The 12,331-nt window shown below is 42.3% G+C and overlaps 1 protein-coding gene across 1 annotated transcript in view; it reads right to left on the reverse strand.

Moving 5' to 3' along the window:
• The window catches only part of P4HA3 (prolyl 4-hydroxylase subunit alpha 3), a 41,598-nt gene that overhangs the window by 14,518 nt on the left and 14,749 nt on the right, over positions 1-12,331 (reverse strand). Inside the window, exons 4-7 of the mRNA XM_049652256.1 lie at positions 9,816-9,965; positions 5,272-5,323; positions 2,784-2,947; positions 2,366-2,542 (exon numbers count right to left, since the gene is read on the reverse strand). Of these exons, the coding sequence (XP_049508213.1) occupies positions 2,366-2,542; positions 2,784-2,947; positions 5,272-5,323; positions 9,816-9,965 (543 nt within the window). The remainder of the gene's footprint in view (positions 1-2,365; positions 2,543-2,783; positions 2,948-5,271; positions 5,324-9,815; positions 9,966-12,331) is intronic.

A 12,331-nucleotide genomic window follows, 5' to 3' on the forward strand; every position in this document is an offset into this window, starting at 1 on the left:
CAAGAAATACTCTGAAGAAAAAAATAAGTTCCTACTGAAAGAACCCATGAAAGTACACCAGAGTGACAGGGCTAATGGGTCCAGGGGGGCATGTGGCTTCACCTGAGTCTTCAGGGATGGGTAGGATGTGGATAGAGGGAGAAGTGACAAGCGAGCATTCTCTGGGATAGGAAGCAGATTAATTAAATTCGACACAAGCCACCAAAGCCTTTGAGCTCAGTTCCCGTGTAGAAGCCCCACCCTATAAGCCAAGGCTTATTCCTGGCAAAGCCAAAGACCAGACAGGGATCAGCATCTCCAGATCAGCTTCTGGGAAAAGGGAGAGTGGCAAAGTGTGTGCAGGCCAGATAGATGACCTGGCCACAAAGGACTGCAGGGTGGGCTGCCTGTCCTAAAGAAAAAGCAGCTACTGGCCAGATACTACCACTGGTTCCCTAAACTGCCAAAGCTACTAAAGATACTTTGTTCCAACTGACCAGTAGAGCTTAATCTCTCAAGTCTTCTGCACGAAGATTCCAGACTTCACTGGAAGGGCTGCTGGATGAGATGATTACTGCTACTCTTATCCCTCCAATCCATGTCTGCTGTCAGAATTTTCCTTAAAATCAACAGGCCTCATCATGCCCATCTCCTGTTTAAACGGTCCAACAGCTCTCCCCCTGCCTATGGGATAGCATCCAAGCTCCTCAGCATGGTATTTTCTGCACTTCCTCATGGCGTCTCACCATGTAGCTTTATCTCCAATCAGCTCCAACCCCATCCCTTGCACACTTCTGCCACCAAGCTTCACCCCATTCTCTGAACACACTGCTTACCGGGTCCTTGCGTACTGTTTTGTCTTCCTGCCATACCCTTTGCCATCTTGTTACTCGGATGAATTTCACATTCACAGAGAAGCCTTCTCCATTTCTCCCTCCCCTCCCATCCGCTTTTCCCTCAGAGGGATGCCGCCATAGCACAGCTCCTTGCATACACCTCTATGACAGCACCTATCACAGGATAGTGTAAATATCTGTTTTCCCCCATTAAGCTGTGAGCTCCCAAAGGGAAAGAGCCAATACTTAATCTCTGCGCGTGTCCAGCACCCAGGACAATGTGTGGCACACAGCAGGCTCTGTATTGTTGGTGAACAGCCAAATAACTGCCTGGATGAACAGCATGCCATCAAGGGCACGATGACATAAGTTATTCAGAGACAGCCTTAATGTGCCATTTATAAAGAGGCAACGTGCTTATAAAAATGAGATAGACTGCGGTATTTCTCTCAATATTTGCCACACTTCCTGGGGGATGATTAAACCCATTATGGCCTCATGCTTGGCCTTGACCAGTGAAACAGGGACAGAATTAATATCTGGCCCTTCGAAGCAGAAGCTGGAGGAGCCAGCTAGGAGTTTTCCATCTTGTCTTTTTTGTCTCCTCTGAGACTGGAAATGTCCCAAACATAGGCTGCTCTGTCAGGCTGGGTCTCAAAGTGAAGACAGTTCTGTGCCACGCCTGCAGTCAGCCCAAGGCAGACGCATAATGTAAGAAACAAACCTTTAGTCTTGTTGTGTCTGAGATCTGGGGGCTTTGTTACTGAACATAATTTAGCCTGAGTTAGCTGAGATAGGAAGGCAGAATAACAGCAGCCATCGATGTACCCCTAAATTCCAAGTCTGGCTCTAGCTACATATGTGACCTTCATCAAGTGTCTTCCCCTCTCTGGGCCTCAGTTTCCTCTTTAATAAAATAATCTAGTTAAACTAGATAATCTTTCCACTCTGTAATTCTGTAAATCTGCGCTATGATATCATTCCTTGCCCATCATTTCACCCTTTTCTTTAAAGTGTTTTATATATTTAAGTATTCTCTACACCCAACTTGGGGCTTGAACTCATGACCCCGAGATCAAGAGTTGCATGCTCTTCCAACTGAACCAGCCAGGCGTCCCCTCGCCCCTTTTAAAAAAGAAATTTCTACCCATTATGTGGAATGATTGACATTGGGGAGGAAGGATACTTACTTTTGAATTTTTTAGGTAAAATTTACATATAATGATATGCACAGATCTCAAGCGTACCATTTGCTGGATTTTAACAAACGCACACAGTTGCATACTCCACATCCCTAACAAGATATCAAGAGCACATTTCAACACCCCAGAAAATGCCCTTGTCCCCTTTCCCAGCCAATCCCCTCCCTCCAGAAGCAACAACTACTGTGATTTTTTTTCACCATTGATTCGTTTTATGGAATAGTTGGCATTTTGAATTCCTGGCCTGATAAAGTGTGCAGTTGTTCAGGCTGCCTGTTCTCACATTCCTGAACTCCAGGCATGTGATGACACAAAGAGAAGTCCTTGGCAGGCTTTGGGGACACTCACCCACGGTTCTGCAAGTCCTCTAATTTTCTGAGCCTCCAAGTCATTGACAAAGTCATGGTAGAGAACAACATAGGGCTCCAGGTGGATGACTTCCTTCCGGATGGGCTGGAGCAGCAAGTAGGGGCTGGAATTTGTCTCATAGGAGCAGTAGAGGCTAGGGATCTGGTAGTGAGTAGGCTAGAAGGAAAGCCTAGAATCAGCATAAGAGATGAAGGGTCTAGGACCAGAAGCCAATATAGGGGAACTACGGCATAAAAAACCCGGCATGCAGGAGATTCAGAATGTGGTCACTCTGAGGCTGTCCAAATGAGCTTTAATTTTTAATGCATCAGCCTTTTCCCCTCACATCGTTCCAATTCTACCTTCTCTCTCTCGAGCTAAGCCTGTTCCCCCTTTTTCTTTCCCTGAGGAATCCCACCTGGGATCCCAGGGTCTGACATAACCCCTCGTAGGTGTCTCTGGTCTGCAGGTGGGGCACATTGGGCCTCTGGATGACAGTCTCAGCTACCACCCGGGTGGGGCTCTCTGCCAAGAGCTTTTCATATTTCAACACGTTCCTGGACATCCTCTTATTATCTGGGCCTGGAAGAAATCAGAGCAGGGAATAATACAGATTACCAAACAGCGGTCTCAGGGAGTGCTTCCAAGGTTTCCTACAGCTTCCCTGTTGCACATGACCAACCACTGGACACCCTGAATAACTCCTGTGTCCAGGCACAGGAGGATGTAAGGCCCTCACCTCCAGAAGAGTACCTGGTATTAAAGACGATTGAGTTAGGCCTGGTAGATCTGCGGGTGCAAAGGACTTCGGGAAGGGAAGTGGTACTTAACACGGTTAGACCAAGGGATCCTAAGGATGGCCGCTCTCGGATAGCGTGATGGTAAGTTTTCTGTATAGGGAAGAAGCTTCACTCATTCACTCATTCATTCACCCAATCAAAAAATCTTCAGTGTACTGGATACTGTGCTAGAGGCTAACTTCTCAGAGTTTAGAGCCTAATGGAGAAAAGATATGTTAAATAACTACTTACAACGAAACCCATAAATGCCATGAAAGAGAAATCCAGAGAGCCAAAGCCTATAGCAGAGAGGCCCAACCTATTCTTCCCTGGAGCAGTGAAAGCCAATTCATTGCCAAATCTACTCGATCCTTCAAAATTCCTAACTGGCCTAGACACAGAACAGTGCAATATAAGACAAAGGGGTTCTAGACTTTGGCTCTAGCCTGGGCTCCCACAGGGGTCTTATGTCTTATTTGTGCCCACCTGTGGGTGCCCACTTTGGCTGTAAGATGCCCCATGGGTTGGCAGCCACCCATGACCTGCTAGCCTCTGTGCATGATTTTCAATGCCTCTCAGAAGGACGTGCTGAATTGTTCTATTGCTCCCAAAGCATCTTTCTCCGAGGAGCTCAATGTGCTTCTAACTATCACCACCACCACTCTGGCAGAGAGGGGACAGAAGTTACCGTCCTTTTTTTTTTTTTTTTTTTTAACAAAAAGGGAAATGAAGTTTGGAAGAATGGAAATGATGAGCCCAAAACCCCAGTGAAAATACTACAAAGCCAGAAATGGAGCCAGTAATCTCAATTTGTTGTGTCCTGCTTATCCACCTATAACTGCACATGGTTTTGGTTCTCTGGGACAGACAGGGATTCTTTTTTTTAAATGTTTATTCATTTTTGAGAGAGAGAGAGAGAGAGAGTGTGTGTGTGTGTGTGCGCGCAAGGTAGGGATAGAGAGAGAAGGAGACAGAATCTGAAGCAGGCTTCAGGCTCCAAGATGTCAGCACAGAGCCCGACACGGGGCTCAAACTCACCAACTGCAAGATCATGACCTGTGCTGAAGTCGGAGGCTCAACCCACCGAGCCACCCAGGTGCCCCCAGACAGGAATTTTAATAAATCAATCACAGGGGGGGCCTGGGTGGCTCAGCCGATTAAGCCTCCGACTTCAGCTCAGGTCTGTGAGTTCGAGCCCCGCGTCGGGCTCTGTGCTGACAGCTCGGAGCCTGGAGCCTGCTTCAGATTCTGTGTTTCCCTCTCTCTCTACCCATCCCCTGCTTGCACTCTGTATCTATCTCAAAAAATAAACATTAAAAAAAAATAGATCAAGCACAAAGAAATAAAGAAGAGTTGGGTTATCACTTTGGCTGTTGTAATTACTCACATGTTTCCAGACCATGTGGCTACTTCCTTATCCCACTGTTTGCCCAATTATCGGAATGGAATAATGTTACTAAATGGATTCATTAAAAATCGATAAATACATACAATTGCAGAATCCTATGTGAGATAGTTTATAAATATTAAAATATAATAGTGATTATTTAGTTACTTTAGTATCTCAATATCTTATTGGGATAGATACTTCCCCCAACTTCCCTCAAAATTTTAAGCAAAAATATCCAAGTAGAGAGCTAAGCTGTTTAAGTCTGGTGACGTGCTACGTGAGCAGGGTTGAAGCTGAGCCCTGCACTAGCTGGTCAGGATGCTTGATAGCCAAGTGAACTCTGGTTTTAAGGAAAGAACTGATATCGCTGTGGAAACAGCCAAAATGAGTTATCCCGCAGGGAGTCACTCACTCTCCTGCACACAGAGCTCTCATTGATTTCATTCGCTCCCAGTCCTGGACTTGTTCCCCACTGAAGTAACACTAAGGTATAGCCGGTGGAGGAAAGGGACAGGTTGATACCTTCTTAGCATTTTCCTACAAACCAAAAAACTTTCCCCTGATGCACTGATCAATAGATAGGCGAGATTCAATCCAAAATCAGAAATGTGGCTTGGATCATAAAATTAGAAAAATAAAAACACACAGCTGTCTTTTCCTTGCAGGGATTAAAGGCCAGAAGCAGAAGGGATTTCCCAGTAAATCAGAGCTGTGGCTTATCTTCTATCATTACGTACTATAGAGAAGAAACTCTCGGGAGAGGCTGAGGGCACACGAAACATTGCCGGCCTATAAAACAAAAAGAAAGAAAAGGAAGAGTTAACTACACTGGGGATATTTCCTTTGACCAAATCATTAAATGGATTTTTAGAAAAAAACTATAAAATACTCTTACCACAAGTAGACAATAAGACTCATTGAAATGAGCAGCAGACTAGAAATGTAGAAGTTCTTGGTCCTAATTCAGGATTTGCAGCCCTAATGCAACTCAGGTCTCCTCAGTTTCCTCATTTACAAATGACTCATTACCACCCTTACCAGGGAAGGTAGAAAAATAAATGAAAATAAACTTTCTTAAAGTGCCCTCAAATCTTAGAGCATGCAAAACCACACAGCTGTGGGCTGTTGTTATTTTGGTATATTTCACTACTAAACTTAATAAGGAACTCTAAAAACCCTCGTAAAAATATAATTTGTTCTCTGGGCTCAGTCCTTCCTAGACTCTACAAAGGTAGTGAGAAGGAGGCAACAGAAGAACTGAACCTGAAACATTCCCACTGAATAGTAATGACCTCTTCTGGCCACCATTGGACCTGGGGCTGCATGTGGTCAGAAGTTCACAAGGGCTTTCCAGACAAACCTGGGGAACAGAACCCAGTGTAGGTGGGCTGTGAAACTTCCCTAGGCCCCAAGGAATGATGATGAACTGAGAGATTTGTATTCCTTCTGATCATTTCAATTTTGCATGTTAAAAAAATTCATGTTTAATGATAAAAGCAATAATAAGCACACTATGAAACATGAGAGATAGGGGAAAACATGCTCTGCTGAAACCCAGGCACGTAGATGACACATAGTGTTTACATAGTTACAGTCATATTTGTTACACATTTTCATATCCTGATTGTTTCACTCTACATTGTTATCACGGGTACTATTTATATCATTTCATAGTCTTCAGAGACTGCATATGGTAAAAAACACACAACATAAATTTATCATCTTAACCATTTCTAAGTGTACAGTTCAGTAATGTTAAATAAATTCACATTGTTGTGCAACCAATCTCCAAAATTTTTTCATTTTGCAAATCTGAAACTCTGTACCCAACTCTCAATTGCCTCCTTCCTTCAACCCCTGGCAACCACCATTCTACGTTCTGTCTCTATAAATTTGACTATTCTAGATACCACATATAAGAGCAATCATACAGTATTTGTGTTTTTGTGATTGGCTTATTTCTTTTAGCATAATGTCCTCAAGATTCATCTATGTTGTTGCACGTAGCAGAATTTCCTTCCTTTTTAAGGCTGAATAATATTCCATTGTATGGATATACCACATTCTGTTTCTCCATTCATCCCTCAATGGACACTTGCGTTGCTTCCACTTCTTGGCTGCTGTGAATAATACTGCTATGAACGTGGTTGTACAAGAGAAACAGCATTTTTAATAGCTGCATTTTATTCCATCTAGAAGCTATATCACAGAGGACTCAGACGTATAGATTGTTTGTACTTATTTAATACCGTTAGTTATTCTGTTCCATACTTAACGCAGGGATAGTTAAGTAATCGACTGAGACCTTATAATGTCAGATTATTAACTCAGGATTATAGCTTTTCAAACTCTTTTGAGATGAAGAGAACTAAAACACAATTTTACATATTTTTAAAACTCAAAGGCTCTTTCATGAGAAAATTATATTTTATCAAGAACAAAGTTACTTTTGGTGTCCCAGTTAAATTTCTTTGGAAACGTGTTCACCAAGTAATGTTAAATGAAAGAGGAAAACATATACTTGTAGTGTGTAATATAAGAATAGTTTACCCTTGTTGAGTGATGTGTATCATGAACTGTGTTAAGGGATATACAAGTGTTAGCTCATTTAATCCTCATGGCAACTCTTTGAGGTGAGCATTGAAGGGGAGCAGAATAGGCCACCCCAGAATATGCCTCTTTGGCATAAGGATTATTTTGAGCTAAGTATTTTGAGAAATGGCAGACACAGGAGAAGTTCTGAAGACCAGATAAATTACCCGTTTTGTAAGAGAAATTTACATTTATAAAGGAAACCTCCGTTTGTAAGAGTGCCTCCCTCTGTGTACCTGGAAAAGAAGTTTAACTTAGAATCACATGAGAATCTTATCAAGGAGAAGAGTCACTTAAATCTGCATAACAACCTTAGCCTTGTTCGCTTTTCCTGGTAACCTCCCAAAATTGGTCTCCTCCTACACCTTTCTTCCTATTGTCTTTAGCTGGAGATGGTATTTAAGGTGCCAGCTTCAAACACCTCAAAGAGTTCCTCATTCCCCAACCCCATCTCCCATGTATACGGAAGGTATACGTGAAATAAACTGCTGTTATTTTCCCTCTGATTAATCTGTCTTTTATGACAGGGAGGTCCCAGCCATGAACTCAGAAGATTAGAGAAGAATTATCCCATCCCCCACAGCCCACTTCCTAACAGCATCATTTATTATTCCCCTCTTAAAGAAAATAAAATTTAGGTCCGGGGAGTTAAGTAAGTTGCCCAAATTTTCACAGAATTTGAACCCAGGTCAGTATGACTTCAGAACCTGTGGTTTAATCATTATTAACAATTACTGAAATAATTTTTTACTAAACTATATCATGAACAACTATTATATAATATATAGTATTATATAGTGCCCCATGGAGGGGCATCTATCCCAGATTTACAAGGGTTAATGAGGCAACCATAAATTGTCTATGAAACAATGCCCTATGTGTTCTACTATTGAGGTGTGAGAGAATATGCTGTAAGAACACAAAGAAGGAAAGTCTGAGGAGTCTGAGGAGAATTAAGAAAGACTTCACAAAACAGGTGACATCTGAGCTATGCCTTGTGAGATGAATAAAATTTACCAGACAAAGCGCGATTGTGGAAAGGGAGAGTCTACCAGTGAGCAGAGGACAAATCCAAGTCAGCACAGGGGGAAAAAGCCAAAACTAATACTCAGGCGCTACATTTAAAGCTCTGTCTCTCAGGGTAAGCTGCTGTAGTTTGTCTTCTCCTAGTCTCTATGTCAATCCTCCATTTTCTTCCTCTATTAAAATTCAATCTTTTCTTGCCCTTTGTTGCACCATAGTGATTCTATTTCAGCTTTAATATGTAGCAAATTGAGTAGGAGAGTTAGGAAGAGCATCCTGGAAAGTTTTACAACAAGGATCCACTTACCAGGAACTTCCATGAGAGGAACAGGCCCATTTGCTACACGGAGAATAAATCCGTGTTTTGGCAGCAACATGTGGGTTTGTTTGGACCACCCACGTCCTCCTCCTTTTTCTTAGGAAAAGGGGGAAAAAGAAAGGAATGTAGGGAGCTGAAATGGTTTATTAGCTTTGGAAATTCTCAGGAATTGGCTCTGTAAATGATATTTCCAGTCTATTCTTGAAGACTATACAATTCTGATGGGAAATGGGATTAACTATATAAAAGGATGGCAGATGCCATATTTAGGGAAATAAGCTTCCGCGGGAGGATCTACAACAGCTCACAGATCAAGTGCCAAGGAAAAGCAACCCCTGGAGGAGGCACTGAGCTGGCACTGCGGACCAACGACCCCAGCTCTGTAGCCAGCCACTAGTCATAGTTACAGCGGGACTCCACTGCAGATGGCAGAGGATAATCTTGGGGAGGAAGATGTTCCTCTGCCCTATGGTCCTTCTAGCTGGACATGGAATCAAATCGACATGAGACTGGTTAACAGGAGAAAATCAAATTTAATAGGCATACATATGGAGAATCCACATAGACACAGAATTCCAAAGACACTGAGGCAACAGGAAGCTTACATGAGCTAAGGAGAGGGGTAGGGTCAGAGGACACAAAGGGGAGAAAGACCATTAGCAAGAAGGTGAAAGGAGCTGTTTGGAAAAACAAGGTAAAGGGGAGTCCCTGTTTATAGCTCTCTTCCTGTTACAGGCTCTCCTTTCCAATGTAAATTTAGGCATTTGCAGGGAGGCAAAGAGAGCTTTTCTTTCATCTGCTTGGTTTTGATTACTTTTAACTCAAAATAATCGTTATGCCAAAGTGGCCCATCTTGGGACAGCCTGCCCTGGGCCCCTACAGTAATAATCAAACTTCTTCCTTGGGTACTGGCAATATCACGGCAGAACATCTGTGAAGAGGTATGAGTTGCTGACAGTGCAAAAGAGTGATCTACATTGACTATGAACCCGTTAGACATTTGTCAATGCAGCTGCTGTGCTACAGATGGGAGCCTGCCTCCTACATGGAAGAGGATTTTAAAGCGGTCAATGCACTGGAAAGAGCACCAGACAAAGAGTCAGACAGACTTGGGCGCTAATCCCAGCTCTATGAACTTTGTGACAAGTTAGGAATTTTTTGGAGATTTAGTTTACTCACATGTGAAATATGGAAATAATAAAACAACTGCCCTGCTTGACTCACATTTGGTCCTGTTGGGAAGATGAAATAAATTGAGAGACATGAAAATGCAGAGAAAATTGTAAAGCAGATACAAAGCACTATATTTATTGTGATAAAAGTAGTGAGCCTCACTTACTCCCCTACCTGAAAATAGGCAAAGGCCAAGTGATCCAAGGCATCCTCTAAACTTGCCTCATCCTCTGTCTTCCATTCTCCATAAGATCCTCGGAAGAGACTGACAGCCTCCTCCAGCCATGGAATGGCATGGTAGTAATCCCCCATGTCATAGGCCACCTGTAGGTAACATAAGTACCATCATTAAACCTTAATCCACGGGTAGAGGAGAGGAAATGACAAAGAGTGAGAGAGAGCCTATGGAACACCAGGAGGCAAGTTTTCATCTCAAATTCATTTAAATTCTATTTATTTAGCATCCATTATATCCAATGCATTGTTCTAGATGTAGAGAAGACACATTGAAGGAGTGCATTTAAGAATTCATAATCTGGGGAGAAGGGAGATACAGATATTCAATTAATTGTAATACTGGGCAGAATGACATGAATACTCAAAGGAAATATGCATAATATGTCACAGAGGCAGAGAAGGAAGAGACTTGGGAATCTCAGAAAGCTTCACAGAAGAACTGGCATCTGGAAGACCTTCCCCAAAGAAAGAAAAGGATTTCAAGGAGCAGAAATTGAGAAGAAGAACATTTTAAGATGAGGGAATGGCAGAAACAGACACTCAAAGCAAGCTTGTGTTCAAGTAGGACACTGGTTATAGCCTAAGGTGAAGAGAAGCAAGAAATGAACTTCAAAAGGCAGCATGGGCTAAGCTAGTAAGAGTTGTGAGTGTCATGTTTTTAAGAAGACACAACCAGTAACAATGTGAGAAATGGGTTGAATTCCTTCATTTATTTATTTATTTATTCATTCATTCAATATTTACCCAGTATTTACAATGTATCTGGTGATCCCTGGCCTTAGAGCTTACAGTCAAATGAGGGGCACGAGAGTGAACAGTAATTGCAACACAATGTATTAGACCCACATGGGAATGCTCTAAGAGCTCAATGCATTTTTTTTCTATGTTAAATGTTGGAAGGTGGGAATGTAGCAATACGTACTAAACCTAGTTTCTGTATCCTAATAGCTTACAGTTAACTATAATACCAGCAGGTGGAATTTCCTGGAAGCTGATGTTGGAGACAGCATGGAATTATAAAGTAACAGAGTTGGAAGCACTTTTACAAAATAATCTAATTCTGGTATAACTTCCAGACTGGCAGAAAGACAGGGCAGAGCCTAGAGGTACTAAAACTGTGCAGTCTAAACAATAAATCAGTGGCTGTTCTAGGTCTGCCATTAATCTGTTGTGTTATTTCTCTGATCCTCAGGTTTCCTGTTTGTAAAAAGTTGAGTTGAAGAATAACAATCAGGGCCCCCTGGGTGGCTCAGTAGGTTGAGCATCTGACTTTGGCTCAGGTCATGACCTCACGGTTTGTGAGTTCGAGCCCCTGCGTCAGGCTCTGTGCTGACAGCCTGGAGTCTGCTTTGGATTCTGTGTCCCCCTCTCTCTCCACCCCACCCCTGCTTGTGCTCTGTCTTTCTCTGTCTTTCAAAAATGAATAAACATAAAATCTTAAAAAAAAAAAAAAAAGAATAACAATCAAAATGACTCAACTTTTTCTGCTAAATTAACAGTTTATTTAATTAAGGTTTCCCTCGTCCCTAAAATACGGTAGATTGAGCTAACTAGAATCCCTCTAACCAAAACTACTTGAAACTTTTGGATAAAATGTAACAAATATTTTACATTTTCAAGAAAGAATGGAAAATGTCCAGGTACAGGAAACAAAAAAGGAGCTAAGAACCCAAGCAACAAGCTTAAGAGCAGATGCTACAGCTGTTTAGAATGGGGGTGTTTGGTAGTCCTCGTTCTCAGCAACCTTTAATTAAAACACCCACATGAGGACAGAATATGAGCCCTCCAGACACGTCCTCAAACCTAGGAGTTGGAATGAAGACACACTCATAAAAGTGACATCCATGAAGAACCATACCTTAAAGGAAAGGGTAGACCTGAAAAAATCTGCCCACTGTCACAAAGAGTCAAGAAAGTTGGTTTATGGGGCACCTCGGTGGCTCAGTGGGTTGAGTGACTGACTTCAGCTCAGGTCGTGATCTCACGGTTTCTGGGTTTCAGCCCAGAGTCAGGCTTTGTGCTGACAGCACGAAGTCTGCTTTGGATTCTCTGTCTCCCTCTCTCTCTCTGCTCCTCTCCCACTCACGCTCTCTCTTTCTCAAAAATAAATAAACAGTAAAAAAAAAAAAAAGTTGGTTTGTTTCTGTCTGGGTATTGTTTAGGGGAAACAAAGTGTGTCTTTAGGATATTCACAATCTTGAGCCTATGCTCATGTGAATAAATCAATACAATAATGGATCTAAGGTGAGTGCAAATCGAAACCACAATGAGATATCACTTCTTGCCTGTTAGAATGGCTATTATCAAAAGGACAAGAAATAGTGCTGGCGAGGATGTGGAGAAAAAGAACCTTGTTCACTGCTGGTGGGAATGCGAACTGGTACAGCCAGTGTGGAAAACAATATGGAGGCTCCTCAAAAAATTAAAAATAGAACTACCCTATGACCTATCAA

The sequence above is a fragment of the Panthera uncia genome, chromosome D1, assembly GCF_023721935.1.
Source record: "Panthera uncia isolate 11264 chromosome D1, Puncia_PCG_1.0, whole genome shotgun sequence".
NCBI classification, from domain to species: Eukaryota; Metazoa; Chordata; class Mammalia; order Carnivora; family Felidae; genus Panthera; species Panthera uncia.